The 21227-nt window shown below is 39.3% G+C and overlaps 1 protein-coding gene across 1 annotated transcript in view; it reads left to right on the top strand.

Annotated features, from left to right (window-relative positions):
- ADAMTSL3 (ADAMTS like 3) overlaps positions 1 to 21227 on the top strand; it is a 272367-nt gene that overhangs the window by 218502 nt on the left and 32638 nt on the right. Inside the window, exons 17-20 of the mRNA XM_018576681.1 lie at positions 3517 to 3712; positions 5922 to 6101; positions 8287 to 8440; positions 13693 to 14749. Coding sequence (XP_018432183.1) covers positions 3517 to 3712; positions 5922 to 6101; positions 8287 to 8440; positions 13693 to 14749 — 1587 coding nt within the window. The remainder of the gene's footprint in view (positions 1 to 3516; positions 3713 to 5921; positions 6102 to 8286; positions 8441 to 13692; positions 14750 to 21227) is intronic.

Here is a 21227-nt window from a genome sequence, read left to right as displayed (position 1 = left end):
GTGGGGGGGGAGGGGGGGGGGGAGAGAAAGGCAGAGCAATTCTGATTGTTTGCTCCCCATGTATTTAATACAATAACACAAATAGGGACTAGCAAGTATGTAAAAGAGTTCATTTTTTTATGGTAGCCACTGAAATAGGTTAAAATATGTGCTCACTACATGTACACTTTACTTTCCCTTGAAATGCACAAAGCATTGTCTTCTGCCAACTTATATTAATTAGAGTCCAGGGTATACATAAAGGCATTTCCAGATTAATTTTTGTACTTTGGTAAATAATAGACACTAACAATTTAAATCTGAATAAAGTATCCATTGGAATGTGGCAGCCATTAAACGTACTTTCATTCGCATTAAAATGGATGCAGTATATGCTTGTATATTTTAATATCTGGTTCTATAGATTGTGCAACCACAAGCAAGCTTGCAATGATATTTGCAATATTGTAAAACATGGTCTTTGATTATATCAACGCAACATGAGGACGGAAGCAAGACTTCAAATATGCTGAGATATTTTATAAAGAGTAATCTTAAACAGATGGCAATATAATTACAGGAGCTAGACATGCATAGATTCATTTAGCAGAAAGATGCACAGGTTCACTGGAAAGTTTACTAAGGCAATTTCAGAGGCCCCGGCAAGGTCTTCTAGCCTCAGGCAAATGTAAAAGCTGCATGTAAATGTTTATTGTACATTACACACCTCTGTGCACTATTATACAGATTTTTTATTGTACCTTTGTATATGTAAAAAATCCCCCAAATGAGATAAGTGACTTAAAAATGTATTTCTTTTTAGATATTTTATCAACAAGAAAGAGTTTAAAGTGACATTAAACCCTCAGATGTTTTACATAAACCAATACTGTAATGTGTGCCTTACTGTAATCCATGGTAGTTTCCCTTCTCTTTGCTGCTCTTCCTTTTAAATCTGTATCTCTTCTCATGCTGGGGGAGAACTTCCCTTTGCAGCTCAGGGCCTCTTCCTGTAGTGCTGGCTCAGGTTGCAAACCTACACACAGACACCATGTATTCATTTCAGAGACAAGGCAGTCTGCTGCAAAACAGAAGTTCTCCCCCAGCATGAGAAGAGATACAGATTTAAAAGGTAGAGCAGCAAAGAGAAGGGAAACAACCATGGATTACAGTAAGGCAAACATTACAGTATTGTTTTATGTTAAAAAATCTGAGGGTTTAATGTCACTTTAAGTAAAAGCACACAAGGAAAACATAACTACTTGAAAAAAAAGTGTTAGACTTCATTCACACAGGAGCAGTTGTCGGCGCATATTCAGCAGTACGAATAAACATAAAAAACAATGCACTATATTGTGGATTGTTCAGAATTTTGTGGCGGCCGCACGGTATGAAACCGAGCGGCCCACAAAATAGTCAGAGTGCTTTTTTTTTGTAATATAGTAATAGCCGAAAACGAACGAAATCCATGCAAATAACAAGAATTTTACGTTTGCATGCTGCACGGTCTTCCCAAACGCTATATGTAAATGTAAATTCCCCCTCAAAATTGGAATTGTTACCAATAGCAACCAATCTGGTTTCACATTTCAATTTCTGGGAAAAAAACATTAACAAGTAATTCTCAATGGTTGGTTTGGGCAACACTGAACTTTTCTGAATCTTAAAACCTTGAATGCATTTTTAGGATTTTAACTGAGTTTAGTGTCACTTTAATGAGTAAGAACAACAGGGCATTTGATTCACATAACTGATTGTTTCAGAGAGCTTGATTAACTACAGAGAAAAGACTGTTCACTAAGCAAAAGGAATGTGTAGTGGTTATTTAGCTTAGTAAATGGCGTCAATTTCTGCTTTTTTAATTCCCCTTCATATGATTGAGTATTCAAAGTAAATGTAGCTTTACCTTAGCAACCTAAAGGAGCACTTTCTTTGCAAAGTCAACATTCATGGGGTCTGTTAACAATGAATGTTTTCACTAAGATTCACACAACTTTCTCCCAAGATTCACCCATTTCATCTAATGATACTAATGAAAAATTGTGTGAATTATTGGTGAACGTTGTGTGAATCTTGAGTAGAAACATTATAAGTTAGCCCCCTTAGTACATAAACCCAACATCCTCACTGCCAGGAGCCATAAATGTTGACATATCCTGCAATGCATGCAATTTTTGAAGATTACAAATACCTAGAACCAGGCAGCCTCTGCTTGGTTTAGATTCAGTGATGAGGGAATATATCTCTAGAACAGAACTAAAAGCAAGTTATTTTCATTTTGAATACCCAAATATTTGCCAGTAAAGGTTAAAAGAAAATGTTTGCACATGATCTAATGAGTTCAATGCACACAGCTTCATCTTACCCACTAAGCCAAGTGAACACACTCCATCAGCCGCAGGAAATCAAACTATTATGTGGAGGGGACACCCTCCTGGTTCTCAGTGTTTGTCTGCAGTTACAGTATAGCAGATGCAGACAAGTTGCATTTAAACAAAGCATTGTTTATACTGACCTGGGTCTGTAGCACAGGGAAGGAAAAGGCATATGCAAGAGCCAGAGGCGTAACTAGAACCTTCAGGGCCCCGGTGCAAGAAACCATGAAGGCCCACCCCCAACCCCCTACTGCCATGACACTGCATGGTTAACAGGAAGGCTGCCCCAGCAAGCGCGGGACCTTAGGCAGCCACTTGTGTAAAACTTTTGTGCCGGTGTTCTGTCGAGAACGCCGACCCAGTATCGGCGCTTACATACAGATTGGATTAACAAGGAAACCGGCATTTATTTACAAAGTATTTGTTTGTAATTTTTAATTGTGACCGTTAATAATATGCCATGCATGGCAGTAAATGACGGATGGAGTATTATTAACGGTCACAATTAACGATTTAAACAAAATACTTTGTGAATAAAGCCCGGTTTCCTGGATAATACTGATCTGTGCGCAAACGCAGATGCTGAGGTCGGCAAATTCGACAACGTTGGCGTTCTTGACAGAACACCGGTATCTGCATTTAGTATAGGGGCATTTTCACGAGTATGAGTACTAGTGAAAATGCCCAGTATTGACACTGACTGGTGCAGCCCTACTTAAAAATATAATGCATTGCAGGGACTTGTAGTCCTGCATAGTTGGTGCTATTCTGCATTGCTGTATAATCATCATACAGCTATGCAGGACCACAAGTCCCAGCAATGCATTATAATAAAAGTCAGCTATGCAGAATCGGCACGATCTCGGGGGGAGGCCCTCTTCTTCCTCGCTGGGCCCCCCCCCCCCCCAGCAGGCGGAACGCCAGGGCCCAGTTGCCATTGGTAGTTCCGCCAGTAGCAAGAGCTTATATTTGTAAAGCTGCTTGGTACCCCTGTATATATTTAAATATCTAATGTGTTTTAACTGTTCAATTATTCTTTATGCTTTGGTAGTCTGTAAATTGGAAACAAAGAGGTTTTACTGCAAAAGTGCAGTTTTCAAATCAAAACCATTTATGTTTAAGTACAATATTTACAATATCAATGTGTATTTATTCTAAACAGGTGGCAGACTGGACCCTGGAGCAGATGTTCGGCCACATGTGGAGTAGGAATACAAACAAGGGACGTGCATTGTTCAGGCCTGACTGAGTCTGCTAACAATTCTGAACAAGAGTGTGCTGGTAACAAGCCTTCGGCATTGCAGCCATGTAACCAAAATGATTGTCCTCCAGCATGGCATGTGGAAGACTGGCAACAGGTATCTAGAGACCGCTTTTTATTTTGATCTGTTACTTTTTTCTTTTGTTCATTTAGAATGTTCCTGTATAGAATATCATGTTTTTAAATCTCTCTTAGAGACCTTATCTCTCTATATTTTATCATGGGTATAAGAACGCCAATGAACGACCAAGCACCAGGGAGGTCTGGAAAAGCTGCCCTGGGCTTTAAATGTCTGATCCAGTCTTCCCTGTAAGGCCTTACTATTAAACATCGTCAGGCACCACTGTTTCTGGTTAAAGGGTGTGGGGCATGCAGAAACAGAGGGACATAGCAGAGGTATCAACAATTGAGGGTATGCAACAAAAGGGAAGGACAAGGTGGGGGACCTGGTCTACAGTTTGTTCTGGGGCCCTTCCCTCTGCAGTTATGCCTCTATCTGATTAGTTCTGTGAGGGGGAATATTATGCAGTCAAAACCTGCAGCAGTGCCTATTATTGTTTATGAATAGCCATTGCTAGCTTTCCTGGCTTTTCTGAGGTTGCATAGGGCTTCATACTAATAAGAAATCTCCTCATTGTTGCTATTAGTTAATGTATTGATGTCTCCTGCATCTCAGAGAAAAAAAACCCAAACAATTAAGGCTTACGGTATACGGGGTTCTACATGAACATGGCCACTGCTGTAATGGCCTCTGTACCACTTGAACTACATGTGTTGTGAGAGGAATATGATGCCATTGGTGACTTTCACCTGGAAAATGTCTGTCTCTCGCTATAGTGGCTCTTTTGAGCAACTAACCTAGAATAAGCATGCACCATGTAAGGTCACCATACAAAATAGTTTGGACCTTCAAACTGTTAAGTATGTTTTGAAAATTAAACGGTGAAGATCCCAATTATATACATTTTAATTCCAAACTGCATCATTACAACACATGAAAAGGTCCAAGGGCTTAAATCTGTTTGCAAAGTACTGTAGTATGGATCTTCTTTTGAAATACCAGTTGCCTGACTGCCACTGGCTTTATAGTTTCTAAGTCACTGAACAGCAACAAACATGCAGAACTTTGATCCATTGATTCATTTACTTTTTTTGGGTCGATGACTCAAAACATTGAAGTCAGGGAATCAGCATGACAGCTAGGAAGCTATCGTGAATGGCATAGCTCTGGAAGCCCCTGCATTTCTCTCACAACAGATTTCTTGTGAGGAACTGAGTGTTTGAAGTCCCTCATTCAGCAGTAGCACTAGGACTGATTTTGAAGCTAACCAAGCCAGTCATCACAGAGCTCCATGAATATTGTCAGTGATCCCCATTTTTAATGTATTTAACCCGTCTCAGATTAACTAAAAAGGGACACTTCTGGATCTCTTGGGGTAATTTGAGGAAGACCTTTATTACCAAAGAGAACCACTAAGTAATATAACAGCCCAGCAATCTTTTTTTCCTGTTTTTCTTCAGACAATTGTAAAAATATTTATGGGCTGCATGTAAAGCTGGCCCATCATGCACAGACCAATGTTGATTTAGAAAAACGTTCTTTAGCAGTACTAACTCACTGAATCTCGTCAATCCACGAAACGGATTTTCATTTGCACAGTTGCAATGTTCAATTCAAACAAGGTTTTCTGGCCTCACCCTTCCATAAAATTCGTCCAGGAGTACAGTAAACAAAATTGTTGGGTTCCCATCAACTGATTGATTATCGTACAAAAGACCATTCGTGGACGATTTTCGAACGATAATTGATAGATGTATAGGCACCTTTAGGCCTCCAAGATCTAACAGGGTTCCCATTTCTGAGATAACACTTTTGAAATCTCTGTACTGGTTAAACAACTCCCCATCCCTCATTCCAGCATCCTCACACAGGACTAATGTACAGTACATTTAGCAACTACAAATCTAAGAGTGATTGTGGTTTGGGGAAAATACTGTTTAACACTAACAATTCTTGTAAAGCACTCAGGCACTGAGATTATTTCACATTTCTGAAACCTAATGTTAATGTATTGTTACTAATTTATATTGTGTTGGCAGTCCTGCACATGAAAGCACATGGCTATTAGATAGCAGGCATACTGATTGCAACTACATACCACTCAGTTTAGTAGAGCTGTCTGGACAAGTGACACTCTTGTGTTATGATACTTTTGCCGTATGCTGTGTAGTTGACATGCTCCATGCAATACCCTTTGACTGAAGTGATACTGATGGGCTGAACAATGCTGTGCTTGTGTTCTCAGTGTTCTCGGACGTGTGGAGGAGGTGTCCAAAACCGCAAAGTGAGTTGCAAACAGTTGTTGGCAGATGGGAGCTTTATGAAACTTTCAGAAGAACTCTGCCAGATGCAAAAACCAGCAAGTTTTAAACCTTGCGGGAAAGTAGATTGTCCTCTGCAGCTAACTACAGGAGAATGGTCCAAGGTCAGTCATATTTACAAACGCTGCCACAATAAACACTACAGCTGTGAATGTAAAAGTTGCTGCTTTCTAGTCATCGCATAAAGAGACCAGTCGCTATCTAAAATCTAAAGCCAAAGGCATGCTTGAGATGAAAAGGGTTAATACTCATCCGCAATACTGTTACCTGCTGTCTTCAGGAGTAGCTACACTGGTTGAAACTTCTTCCACCAGTCTTTCAAACACAGGTTTTTACATTCAGGCCTGGTTCACACCTGGGCGATTTATCGCGCAAAACACAGATTCGCATTCAAGTCAATGGATGCTGTTTGCACCTTTGCATTGTGTCACATGGGCGAAATTATCTGTCGAGCAAAAAGGTGCAGGAGCTATTTTCGGGTGGTTATCGCGTGGTTTTGATCCTATAGACATCTCTATACATTGAAAACCATACAGTGACAAACATCTCAATCGCCTATGTGGGAACCAGGCCTCAAACACAGTGCAGTTCAAACATGTGTTGCCTTACAAAAGGCTACATTTTACCTGTTTAACCTGTAGTGCAAATGGATCTCCAATAGGTAATGCTGCATTCAGAGAAACGCAATTCAGCGTAAAGTAGGCCAGAAGTAGGCCAGACTCAGCCTGAGAACTGGTATTCACACTGTACTATTGAGCTAAATGGGAATTTGTTGACCTGCATTTGACATACGTTTTAAACACACATCAAATGGAAGCAACCAAAGCCAGTGTACACAAGATCTATAAAGGTCAAAAATGGCAGGGACTCATGACTTGAAATAGACAAAAGGATCAACTCACTAAAGCATAAAGCATGCAGTACTTGTATTATATGATCGTTGCTAAATTTTACCACTGTAAATAAGGATTTCATTTCAGTAAAGATTTTATTGCAGGAATGAACTGAATTAAACTGCAACTGAAGCCAAAAAGTTTTGTGTAGTTTATGGCAGGGTGAAGAGGAATTAGAACACGTCAGGCTTTTATTGTTGTCTGTATCTTCATTAGGGAGATTCACCCTCTCTATTTGTCCTGGTGACCATTATCACTCAAATTGAAAGTGAAAGAAAATCCCAAATTTTGGGTTGTCATCAGAACAGGAATAGATGGCAAATCTTCCAATGTGGACACTTGTCTTGCTGACCACCATTGATTTCCCTATTTTTGGAGGTATTTCCTCTTACATCCTGTTAGGGCTATCGGACAGGAAGTGAAGGGAAATCTCCCCAATGGGACACAGATGGCAAAAAAGCTGACGGGGGTTATGACCCACACTTACTCTATCTAAATCTACTCTATCTATCTACTGGCTTCAGTTCTACTTTAAATGAAATTATTATTATGAGTTTAATTTAACAAAGACCATCAGACTGGTTATCACTTCTTAAAATTCAACGTTTTTCTCTGGCAGTAGTATCTATGAGGGGCCTATTGAGGAGAATGAGAAAGGTGTCCATTTGAGATGGAGATAAAATAACGATATATGGAATAAAATACAGATTGAGAGGCTTTCTATAGCTCAATATTCATTCCATGCAAAAGATAAACAAATAACACTTTCACACATATATAATGTTTGTGTTTTAAACATATCATGATAAAAATATTATAAGACATATATATAACAAATGTCATTAAGCTAACTCACACAATGCATTGACCCTGTTTTTCTAGTTTTCTATGGGTTGACATTTATTCCTATAGGCATCTATTCTGCATTCACATCTTGTATTTAGCACAAAATCATCTTAGTGAATGGCATTGCAATTCACTAACATGTACATGGTACGGTACTGTGTGCAGTAACACAAAGATGTGTAGCCAGCCTAAGTACCAAAGTTAACAACTTAGTTCCTTTCCCGTAACCTTTCTGATTGCATTTTACCATGGTAGAACAAAAAACTACATTGAAAGAAAAGAGTTCACTATGGCCAAAAAACATAAACATTATATTAGATTTGAACATCAAGTAAGCAGCTAAACACACAGTTAAATGCATACACAGACTTTCTGTGCAGCCAGTTTTGTGACCTATACACACACACCAGATAGCACAGCCAGATCTTCAACCAGTATAGGGCTCTGGAGTGCTCAAGAAGACATCATGTGCAGTTATCAATAAGTGCCTTTAAATTGGTCAATCTATATGTTTTTGTGCCCAATTGACAATGTGTATCATTCATTATAGTGCTCTGTAAAGTGTGGCATTGGAATCCAGAGAAGATCACTGGTTTGTCAGAAGATAACAGCCAAGGGACAATTAGCCATTGTCAATGGATCTCTCTGCCATGGACTCCCTATACCAGCCCTTGTTAGAACGTGTCGCATTGCTGTGTGCCACAGTAAGTAGATTTCATATTGTGAAACTGAATGTCTCTTATCCTGAACCTGCACTCCTGCTGTTGTCAATCTAAGGAGGTTCCTATTTTCTTGTTAGATTTTTAATTTATTCTATAATAAGTGGAATTCAACTGTTAAATAGTTTATCTCGCTTTTTAATTACCAGATAAGCTAGGGGCTAATGCAGCCTACCCGGCTCCACCTTATAGCCAAAATATCATTTTTGCTGAACCGATCCTTTAATAAAGCTCTTAAATTATTAAATCTAACTCTTTATTTTAGCTCCTTTAAACCACAGTGTCTCAACAGGTTGCTAGGTTGCTCCACTGTAGGTGGAGTATGCTGATAGTATTTACAGGGTTATTCACAGAAGGGTGAAGAGTTGGGTGAAGGCAGGAGAAGTGAACAATCTAGGAGAACATCGCTTAACTGGAAAGTTTTCATGAGTTGGAGAATTTTTCCAAATCAGCTATTTTAGCCTAGATTGTTCACTTCTCCTGCTTTCTCCAAACTCTTCACCTTTTTGTGAATGACCCTGTGTGTGAAAAAGTATCAATCCAGTCACATGTGTAACTTCACTGAACTTTGCATTTTCTGTGATTCATGTCAACAGTGGTAACATAAATACCCTAAGGCCAGGTTCACACCTGGACCAGATCTGGAACGCGGTGCATAGCGCTTTGCCATTATTTTACTGTGATTTTGCCGTGTTCTGGCGCTGTATTTTTTTTTTAGCTTAAAATGGGATTTCAGTTGCGGTGCAGTGTATTTGCATGAGTTTGTATGCGTTTCTGGTGTGTTTCTGGTGTGTTTCCATGCGTTCCAGTGCATTCTAGACCAGAGAAGAGGAGACAAGACGTTTTTTTTTGTCTGGCCTGGAATGGAGTGCGCTGGTGTGAACTGAGCCCAGAAATACCATAGAGATAAATTAGGATGCTTTCTTGGTCCGGGAACAAACTGTTCTGGTCTGGACATGGTCCAGACATGGTGTGAACAAGCCCTTAATCAATTTTACTTGTAATAGCAACAACAACAAAAAAAGACAGCTTCCATATAAACACATTTATTCACTGCATCATCCACTATACAGGCCAAGCAGACACCATATGGCAGATTCCGATTAATATTTTATAAGGTGTCTAATGGCTTAGCACTGTAAAGAGCTATAAATGGCACACGGTGGCCTGGGGGTCTTTGAAAACACTGAAACAAGCTACAGGTGTAATGAAATGTGGTTTTAATGTTTTGAGTATGAAAATAATGTGCGTCATAAGTTTGTGCTTTTGATGTGAGAAGTTGACAAATTAACTATACTTAAATCCTGGGCTTGACTGGGGAATGATTATTATGCCTTCATATGAATGTATAGTTATGAAAAAAGTTCTAAGAGCTCTTGCATAATGAGAGACTTTCTTTTCTTGGGCTTTATTTCAAATTAAAATGCCAACCGTCTGAGATTTTAAATTTAAAACATTTAAAAACCCTATGGAGTTCCAGGAATGTTCTTGGCGTGAGGTTAATAAAAGCGCTAGGTATCTTAGTTGATATAGTTAATTGCAGAAAGCTGAATGGCAAGGCATTGACTTACATGGTACATGGTGAAGAGTGATTTTCAAAAACTGGCACACTTGCTTCAATTCTCGTGGAAGGGGAAATTAAGGGCTAAATCCATGTTATCCACTCTTTCTTAAAGACTGACTGTTCTAAAAGGGCTTGGGGGACATAGATAATGTATATTTTATATCCGGTAAATTTGCTTATGTTTAATCTTTGAATATATGCGTATACCTTCAGGAAGATGGTGACATCGGAAAAATAACCATCATTTCACAGCAGAATCCTAACTTAGACATTGTTAGGATTATACATATTGCATTTACCCAGCAATGTGTGTATTTTATACCACTTAAATTGTTCCTGCCTCCCTGTAGGTGGATAAACTAAGACTATTGCAGATCAAAGTACAGGAAACCCTACCAGTAGCCTAGCGGTGTGGTGCTGATTAATTATGCTGGAACAGCACCAGATGGTATTATATATGCATCATAGACTAGCCGAGAGGCATCAACAGCCCGTTCACACCAAGTCGGGTTCAGCTAGTGTCTTTTTGCATTCTCACTTACAATACAAGCCCTGCATTGTATGTGGTAATGTCAGACAGCCTGACAGAACAGTGAGCACATGCAGTTTTGAGGGACAGGTTGTGGGAGCGAGGAATAAAGTGATTAAACCAGCTTTTATGTTACCTCTAGCCAAAAACAAGCATTTAACCCCTGCAGTGCAAGGAAAACGCCACTGCAATGGATCATTTTCAGTTTACCCGGAGTTCAACTTTATACCATGGCTTACGCAAGAGACACCTAGTTCTGTTGTTATATGTAACCTAGGTCCTATTTCTTATTGCATTTTTCATAGTTGTCCTATATCTTCTTGGTTGTGTTATATAATGTTAAGGTTCTAAACATGTAAAGGTTATTACCATTGATAAATTAATAGTATATGGCTGTAATATCTCAAAGAGGAAAAGTTTATAAATTAGTGGTGGTCAACTTAGCAAACATAGAATGCCTCAAGTAGAGCCCCTGTTATGTCCGAAAAGGCCAAACAATAGCCTAGTTTTTTTTTTAAATCTGCTATTATTTATTGGGATGGTATTAATAAGATATTAAAATAAAAGTGTTCTACTATTTTTTTGGACAAACTGGTACCCACCTAAACTGTATAATACTGCTTCTAAGGAGTTCTCTCCTCCATCTCCCTCTCTCATTGGCTGTGTGACAAAATGACAAAGGAGAAGTTTGATTTTTTTTTTTTTAAAGGGAACATTTTATCATTTTCAGAAGTGTTTTACAATAAAAGAAAGAAAGGACACAAAGCACAAAGAAACAACACATACCCAATTGTGTCTATGTGACTGTTGAGTACATTACGTACTGACCACTCATGATAATATCACTAATGGCATATTTATGGACTGAAAAGAATAGAAACATACCCACAGTAATGACCATGTTATACCAGCCTTGTAAATAAGATCTCCAGTATGACCCTTGTATTATGTCCCTTGTAGCCAATAAAGAATTCAGCCTAAAAAAGGAACAATGGTGTCATGCCTGTTTTTCCATCACATCTGCTTCCATGTGCAGCAATACAATAACATGGAAAATAATACACATCATAAGGAAGATCACATCCAGAGGAATTGTATTTTGTGTCATTTTATGTTCCCCATTTAGGTGAACCAGATTTTGTGAAACTTAGTCGAGCAACCAAAGGCCTCAAACTTATTATACTGATTATTAATAGTCTGCCAACATGTCATTTTGGATGATTTCACTGAAGAGCTATCACCTTTTTAGCGTAAAAAAATAACAGACAGAGAAGTTTTGTGTAGTTAGGTGAGTCTGGGTTCCCCAAATACCCTAATAGGCACCTTGCCAGGATACAGATATTAGGTATATTCAAAAGAGTGTCCAATAAGTCTGCAATTTCAAACCAGGAGGGAGAAATTTTAATTTAGAAGAGTTTTTCCCTTGCTTGTAACATCAAGATAAGTACAGTTTGGGTCTGCGTGGACAAAAATAGGGCTCAGCTCTGTGTTCTCATAGCAGCCAGATTCAAGGAAAGTGCCAATGACATCACAGCTGATGCCATGACACTTCCTAAACTGCATCGGAGGGCTGCAGTGCAACAGTGCTAGGAAGTGCAAGCTCAAGGGCAGAATGATTAAGCTTTTGGGTTAAGCAGTGGAGTGTAGTTGTTACTGACAGCCAGGGGTTCCAGGACCCATCCAGTTGATGGCCCTCAGTTTTTAGCCAGTTGTTCTCCAGACCTAACTAACATTCATTTATCCTGGTCACGTTAGGCTTAAACCTATATAATGCTAGCAGAAGACACACAAACAAAACAACAGTCTAAAGTTGAATTCATGTCAAAATGAATTATTTTTAAGTAAATATGAGGATTAGATAATTTACAGTAAGTGTAAAATGGAAGTGACTGTAGGTAATACTTTTTAGATGTGTATACACTCCAATCTGGGAGTAGTGTCGTTTTTGGGCTGCTTGGGGTTATATTATATTTTATTACAGCATGATTCATAGTTACATAGTTACATAGTTACATAGTATTTGAGGTTGAATAAAGACATTAGTCCATCAAGTCCAACCTATTAGGATCTCATTCTAGGAGTACCTGTACCCCTGTATATTACGGTCCCTTAAGAAATCGTCCAAAAGTTTCTTGAACAATTCCACATTCTTTGCTGAAATCACTGTCTGTGGCAGTGAGTTCCAGACCCTAACTGATCTTACTGTGAAGAACCCCCTTCGCCCCTTGTGCTGGAATTTTTTTTCCACCAATTTTAGGTGGTGGCCTCTAGTTTTTGTAATGGAGTTAATTTTAAACAGTTTATCGCTAATGTTGCTGCCACCATTGAACATTTTGTACATGGAGATCATATCCCCCCTCAATCTCCTCACCTCCAATGTGAACATGTTTAAATTTAGTAGCCTTGTCTCGTAGCTCTGGTCCTCCATACCCCTAATTAGTTTGGTTGCCCTCCGCTGGACTTTTTCCAACTCAAGGACATCTTTTCTTAGTACTGGTGACCAGAACTGGACCGCGTACTCCAGATGAGGTCGAACCAATGATCTATAAAGTGGCAAAATTATAGACTTGTCCCTGCAATACATCCCCTTTTTAATACAGGACAAGACCCTGCTAGCTTTGTTTACAGCAGCCTGGCACTGCAAACTACCTTTCAGTTTGTGGTCTACAATGACCCCCAAATCCTTCTCCATTTCTGACTTCCCCAGCGGCATACCCATAATTGTATAACCCATTTGTTTATTTTTAATTCCAAAGTGCATTACTTTGCATTTATCGACATTAAACCTCATCTGCCACATTAATGCCCACTCCCCTATTTTATCCAGGTCCTCCTGTAATGTTATAGTGTCTAAGTCCGTGTCTATTACCCTCCCTATTTTGGTGTCATCCGCAAACACGGAAATATCGCTGTTAACACCCTCCCCGATGTCATTAATAAATAAGTTGATTCGCTTGACTTGCTTTGTTAACCTACCTATAGCCACTGCTTTTCTGTATGCCTTTGTGGCGGTATTTTAAGAAATTACTGTATGTAGGTGTTGATACTTTGTTCATGACACAAACACTATAAAATATGCAGTTTTTACAATTTGATATTTATTTGCTGGAGATTTATTTTTCACTTTGTCTGTTTTTTTTAAAGAAAATAAACAGCATCTGTCGAAAGAAGAGGATGAATTCGGCACACCAGAAATTCTCAGCATCCACCGAGTTTATATTCAGACCAGACAAGAAAAGCGCATTAATTTTACAATTGGAAGCAGAGCATATTTACTTCCTAAGACATCTGTTGTGATAAGGTGCCCTGTGCGCCGCTTCCAAAAATCTCTCATTAAATGGGAAAAAGATGGACAGCCTATCAGAAATTCAAAAAAACTGGGAGTCACAAAATCAGGATCACTGAAGATTCATAATTTGGACGTACAGCATATAGGTGTGTACAAGTGCATCGCACAATCTGCTTATGACACCTTTGTTCTCAAGCTGATTGGCACTGATAACAGACTCCTTGAGCCACCAAATTTTGAAAGAGATGCTAATGAAGCAAATAATTTGGGAGCAAAATGGCATAAAATGAGCAAAATTTGGAAATCCTGGAATAAAATCAATAACTTACACCACGAAGGCAGCCAGGCCCAAGACGTCATGGTATTACGAAGTCTTGAAACTCTAGTGACAAACTCTGCTGAGGCATATGGTTCGCAAGAGTTTAAAGACAAGAGATTGGAGGCTGCAGTTCTACAAGGTGCTTATAGTATGGACACTGTTCAGTTTGAGGCTTTGGTTAGGAACATGAGTGAACTAATTGAAGCTGGAGAAATCAGTGATGAATTTGCAAGCCAAATTATATCTCATGTAGTGAATGAGCTAGCTAAACCACAGCCTCCTTTGGAAAAATGGAAGGGTCCCAGTGAAGATAATGTATCGGACCAAAAACTGGCTGCCAAAGAACCAAATGCTGTAGGACATTTCAGCAATAAAGCTACAGAAAAGAATCATATAAACAGATTACAAATCATTCACAAACAAAAGAATGGAAATATATTGTCATCCAACAAGACTTTAAACTTGGTCATTGGGAGCAATGCGTTTATTACTAACAGTACAGAGCTCATTAAAATCTATTGTGATGTTGACGGTGAAGCTGCCACAAAATTTACTTGGAGTAAAAACAGAGAAGCTTTAAAATTCTCTGACAGGTAAGTAACTTGCTGGAAAAAAGTACGCTATTGTTTTGTTCTCTGACTTTATGCATTATGCAGTGTTGTAATTAAGCTGACTTATTAGGACTTTTTTATCTTTCATTTTCACCTGCCAGTAACACTGCCTGTTCTAGGTTAACAGCGCTCGCTCGCTGTACTGCATCTATGGAGAAGCAGTGTTGTCACCATAGGGCACTATAGAGATCTGCGCCTGCTTTCTACTTCATAACATAAGGGGAGGGGTTCTATGCACCTCAGAGGTAGCTGGGACCAATGCAACTGATCAGACTGCAGCACAGGCAGAGAGCACAAGAAGTTAGCGGCTTACAAGATTTCTGTCAGGTTGAAAATATTTTTTTTTGCACCTAATAAACAGATATAACTACAAGCTTTCAAGTGTATATTTAAAAGACCAAAATGGTCCAAATAAGAGAACTTCATTGTTAGTATTTACATATCATTTAAGCAGCATGGATATAGAACAAATGATATCCCTGTTATCAATAACTACCAAGAATATAGATTATATTGATTCTTTAACTGGTTATAATTGTGACCTGGACATGTCTTTTACCAGAGATAGGAGATAGTGGGGAGAGATGGAGGAAAGGGGGTTTATAGGGTAGACGTTTTGCTCTCTTTACTGTGAACACTGTTGAGAAAACTTTAACACTTAAACAATAAAACATTTCATTGCAAAACATGATTGAAGGAGAATGAGATTGCTAATAGGTCTGCAGTCACCATAAGCTATATAAAATGTATGCCAGGACATGTCATAAAAAACATACGCAGTAGATCTCTGCAATAGATGAACATTTCATAGGTTTGATCACTTTTGCTGCCACCAATATAATGCGTATGGCAGAATGGAAACACTTGCAGCTGGCCAGCTCAGTAAGCCCTACGTTACCTGTGATCTGCTATGATCCTTCTGGTTGCTGAGTCAACTGTGAGCTTATAACAGTAGGGTCCTCAAGACTCTTCTCACTACTGAATAGCTATGATCAGCAGCTGACAAGCCTCTTATCACAAGCATTTATTAACAATCTAGGTGCCCCCTCACCAACACCACCGCTGCCCCACACTCTGCCCTGCCTATCACTCTCCTCCTCACAGTGTACTGGCAATCGGCTCCCCTCTGTGTCCTCCAATTCCCATTGTTTTCCTCCCGCCTCCCTACCGCAGAGACATTGGGTTGTGGAAGGGAAAAAGAGGGGAGCACACTACCAGCACTCAGCAGAGAGGATTGGATCATTTAAGATGGCGAGCAAAGGATCAGTAAATATGTCGCTCATATTTACTGATCCTTCGGTTTCAGTACTCAGCACTCCAGTGTTCATTCATAACTTAAGAGATAGTGTGAATGGTAAGTTTATGATTTCTTCGGTTTGTGAATGAACACAGAAGCAATCTGTACTGAGCATTTCCATGTTCAGTGTGAGTGAGTCAGGCTGCAGAGGAGAAGGAGATTCTCTCGCATCATTATCTCAAACATAAAATATCAGAGATCTGTTCAGACTCCTGATATATCCTCAAGCCCCCACTGGTAAAAAATAAATGAATAAATAACTAACTTTTAAAAAAGAAAAAGACAGAAATAACTCCACACACATACACAAATTACACACACACAATGTACATTGCACATATAGGGGTTATGCACATTTTGTGTGTTGGTGCACTGCAATCACTTTATTACAGCGCATACACGGCATTATGGTGTGGACCTTACCACAAAGCATAGGTGTGCAGCCAAACTCCAGATTTTTGCGCAAGTTGCTTATTTACAATTTTACATACTGATAACTTTCACTGTTTGGCAAAATGGCACAATTTAACATTTACAAGAATTTGTTTTTATTAACAATATCATTTTATTATTAGATTTAGTAGAAATGTTTTAAAGGAGACCGTTACATTCAAAAATCAAATTTTACCAATGCATTTCTCTATGTACGATGATCAATAATAGACATGTAAGCTGCAGAAAAATTTTGTTCGGTTCAGATATTTCGTTATTTCGGAATTCAAGATTCGGAGCCGAAATTCAATTCGGTTCAGGTTTCGGATTCAGGCGAAATACGAATTTTGATAGTTTCGGATGAGTTTACGAATATTCATTGCGAGTAAAACATAAAACCATATATGGATATTAATACTAATGCTGAATCTCCTAGACCCGAATAGCATTCGGGAGCTCCCAAATGCCACTGGGGTCTGGGAACCATATACCTATATTACTAAAGCTGGGGCTCCCAGGCCCGAATGGCATTCGGGTCTAAGAGCCTTAACTTTAGTATTATATGTACTGTATATACTGAACACAAATTTTTGTTACGGCATGTGACTTTTTTGGCCAATCAGATGGCTCCCATGTTGCCGTAACGAAAAATTTGTGTTCAGATCCATTCGGATGCATTAAACCAAGAAAGGCATCTGATTGCCCAGAAAAGTCACACGTCCGTTTTGTTTTCGTTTCTGAACTAAATTCATACAGGATCTGAAATTCGGAAACCAATTCGCAATTGCCTTGTCATCAGCAGAGCATTGCTGGGAAATCTCATCTCAGTTAAAGAGATGATGTGCATGGTCACATGTTCTAGTCACATGTCTAGTCACACGTGCCAGTTTTTCAGGAAGTAATAGGAGAGCTAGTCTTCTGTCGATCTGCCGGAAATGCACTTAGGTCTTAAGCTCTGTTGTAGGTTGAAAACACACAGCATTTTTGTGGGCTCAGTGGTGTCAGCCCTCCCATATGTCTTTTGCTAAACTACTTAGCCACTCCTACTCTCAGATCTCTACAACATAAAGGCTGATAATTCTGTAGATCAAGACTACAACTAGAGGTGCTTAAAGGAGAACTAGAGGTGCTTAAACTGAAGCTGTCACACGTTGGCTCTATTGATCAAGAACCTAGCGATACATAGCGCTGATCGCTCAGTTCCCAATCATCTCCCTGCAGAGAGCGGTGACTATAAAGTCAACACTCCCCGCAGCGATTCCCCCCTCCCTTCTCCGTTCCTCCAGCACTGACTGGAGTGACGGACGGGGGATGAGGTGGGCACAGCTGGCTCTGCCTCTAGAGAGGCAGAGCCAGCTGTCAATCAGGTAGTGGGGTGGATCCCGATAATATTGTCGGGATCCATCCCAGCTGCAGCGCAGCCCTACGCTGTCAGCATATAGCAGGCAATAGTTGGTCAAAATTGAATCTTCACCATAATAAGCATATGACACCTCGGCTGCAAAAAGCGTCCATCGTCAATAAGGCAGTGAGTGCTGCCTTCTGTCTGCCCATCAATTTCAACAACTTCTTGGATTCCCAGTGTGCTTTGCATCTTTCCCTGCTGCTCAATGTGATGCAATCTCGATTTCTCAAGACTACATATCCCATCATACATTGCTTCCAGCAAGCAATTAAAATGTTATATTGTTCAGATGTTAAGTTGTACTTCAGAAATTCAATAAATACGTTTAAAAACTTCTAGATGGATATGGTTATTAGGCGCGGTATAGAACTTATGGGAATTCAATTTAGAAATACATATTTCTTTTTAGTTTTTGACTCTAGATATCATTTAAACTGATGGCATTCTCCATACATCACCAGCATGTTCTTGAGGTGCTTTAGGAAGGAAGGATTTTGAGCCATGGATTTGTTACTATATCAATCTTCGGTACAAGTCTTCATTCCATGCAGTTTCATAGCCAGCACAAATAATACACAATGCACATAGCAGCAGCAGAAGTAGTAAGATTAGACCTGAGTGCCTCAGTGAAATATTGCTGTAGTAAACGTCATACAGATAGAATTTCTGTGAGAAATGAATGACTTGTATTGAAACGAGAAATAAAGATTTATTAGAAGTGCTCAGAGTAAAAGAAAAACACAACACAAAACACAGAGCTAACCAAAATCACTAACATAAAAAGTTTATGTCTTCCTGTGGTCAGATCTGAAATCCACACTCCAGGATTATATTGTGACCATTATCCTTCTGTTGGTTATAAAATGCAGACCAGATTTAAGGTACCCGCAGACTTTTGGTGATTGTCATAGAAATCTGTAATTTTGGCAGGCTTGGGGGATGATTCAGTTGTTTAAGGGGCATTTGTGGAAAAGGCTGCAAGCCAGGTTGGATTCTATCAGCCATTAGCATATTGTTGATCTATGATTGCAGCATAAATGCAGGTGCATTTAACCACTTGTTGTCTGGACGTTGCAACTAAATGGCTGGGCAGCTGCTTCTTGGATGCCGTTGGCCATTTTTAAATGTCCTTTGCCTCTTCTGCTTGAGAGCACCCCCACATGTGCAAGTTGGAGTGAGAAATTAGGACATTGTTTACAGCTGGCGATGGCTGTTACATACAAGCATTCAGTCGGCTATAGAGCCACTCTCTTTTACGGTGAGGGGAAGTGTGTGCCCCCCTCTGCTGCCGATGTCTGCTGTCCTATCCGCTGTCCTTTGTGCAGGCCTGGGACCGGCATGGCAGGTCTCTGTGGCTGGATCGGAGGGAAATCAGCACACAGATTGTTAGCCCCTATGTGATGGCAATAAAGTTAAGTGTAAAAAATAGTATAACAATTTAAGTCACATATAAAAAAACACACAAAATTAAAAAATAGTTAAAAAGCACCATTTTTGTTACATATCACCAGAGTGCAAGCAATAATTCTGGGGACATCAATCACTGTTAACACTAAATTTATAACTAGTAAATAGTTAGTAAGTGAGTAAGGTCGTTTTTTTGGGATTTAGGTGATGCACACGATTTTTAGACTTGACATGTTTGATATCTAGTTATCTGACGTGACTCCATCTTTTATACTTGGGTAATAATGTTTCATAACATAACATATTCTTTCAATTTTCACTACTTTTTTCTTTAAAAAAAATAAAAACCCCAGTGGTGATTAAATACCACCAAAAGAAAGCTGTGTCTAAAAAAAAAATGAAATAATCATTTCAGCACGGCGTTGCATGACTGAATAGATGTCAATCAAAGTACCTCAGCGCTGAAAATAAAAAAATGGCCTAGATAGGAAAGGGGGTTTAACACCCCGGTCTTCAAGTGGTTAATGTACATTAGTGTGTATGCTCATCGGATATAAGGTCCATATTTATGTGAATGTCAAGGGATAATTACCATCAAAGCCCATCTCCAGGATAATTTCCAAAACAAGTACCCTTCCTACTTACCTGAATCTGCTATCAGGTGACACTTGGGTGTCCCTAGTCTTCCCTCCTTCTTTGTTTACTTCTTGTGGGGTCCTTCTTAGGGTGTCCATATCACTGCATGCATGGCTTGGACACTTCCTATTGGCTGTTAAACACTGGGTTCCTCTCAGGGTCCAGAAGAGGATCAGTGTCACATGAGGGGCCTGGAGGTGTGGAGCGCATTTGCAGCCTTGGATAAGCGGTCCACTGCACCCAGAAACATCCATGGCAAGGGACTTAGGTGAGTATAACTTGCATCAGCAGGTAAGAAAAAAAAATCCTTGTGGTATGGGTTGGAGTGGGGAGGGAGGTGGAACAAAATGATGTGTGGTTTACTACAGGATGGCTATAATCCGTGCATTGTCTGAATCACAGAAATATACTGCAAATATTAGAAATGGAAACAAGAGGCAACAATATACTCCTGAACAATATGAATAAGTCATCAGATAATAAGTTGTTATGCTGTATGGAGAATTAAAAAAGGCTGATACCAAGTCAGTTTCAGGTAATCGTACATTTAAATATATTTAATGATGTAGTTAGGAATTTTTTTACAACCTGCACTCCTTTTATGACTAGTGTAAGACCCTTATCATAGTGTTTTTTGTAGTCACTGTTTAAGCTGGTAGTATAAATGAAGATATCTCCATCTGCCAGCTATTGATTGGATGCAATCACTGTTTGTCCTTCAATTGTCCACCTGGTTTATTAAGCCGGGTGGTGCCAACTGGACCACCCATGGCTCGAATATCGACCAAATTATCAGGAATCAGCCGAAATTTGGCTGCCTATAGACTAAAGCCCGTTCAACTCAATATATATTATGCCAACAGAGCACCATTATGAAGATGGCACAATAAAAGATTTCTGCAGCAGCCAAACTGCAGGAGAGATTGACAAATGGGAAGATGTGTGCCCTCTTTCTTGCTGTGACATTATCTTTAGCAATTTAACTTTGAGAATAAACATAATAATAAACTTACACCAAGACCAGATAAGTGGAGATTGTGCAAAAGGTGAAGCTATAATAATAATAATAGATGTACTCATCTCTTTGATTTTGTAACCTCTTCCAACTCCAACAACGTATGTCTATTATTATTATTGCAGTGCTTCCACCATTTTAAATTGGTACCTAATAGCTAACATCTTATTTGTCCTTTTCCCTTTTATTCCTGTTTTGTGTACTCAGGGAACATTTATAGCCCAGGTGTATGAGCTTTAAGGATTTTGACATATCTTCATAATTAAAA

Source organism: Nanorana parkeri, unplaced genomic scaffold, assembly GCF_000935625.1.
Source record: "Nanorana parkeri isolate BGI_ZX_2015 unplaced genomic scaffold, ASM93562v1 scaffold74, whole genome shotgun sequence".
Lineage (NCBI taxonomy): Eukaryota > Metazoa > Chordata > Amphibia > Anura > Dicroglossidae > Nanorana > Nanorana parkeri.
This window is presented reverse-complemented; position numbering and strand designations above follow the sequence as displayed.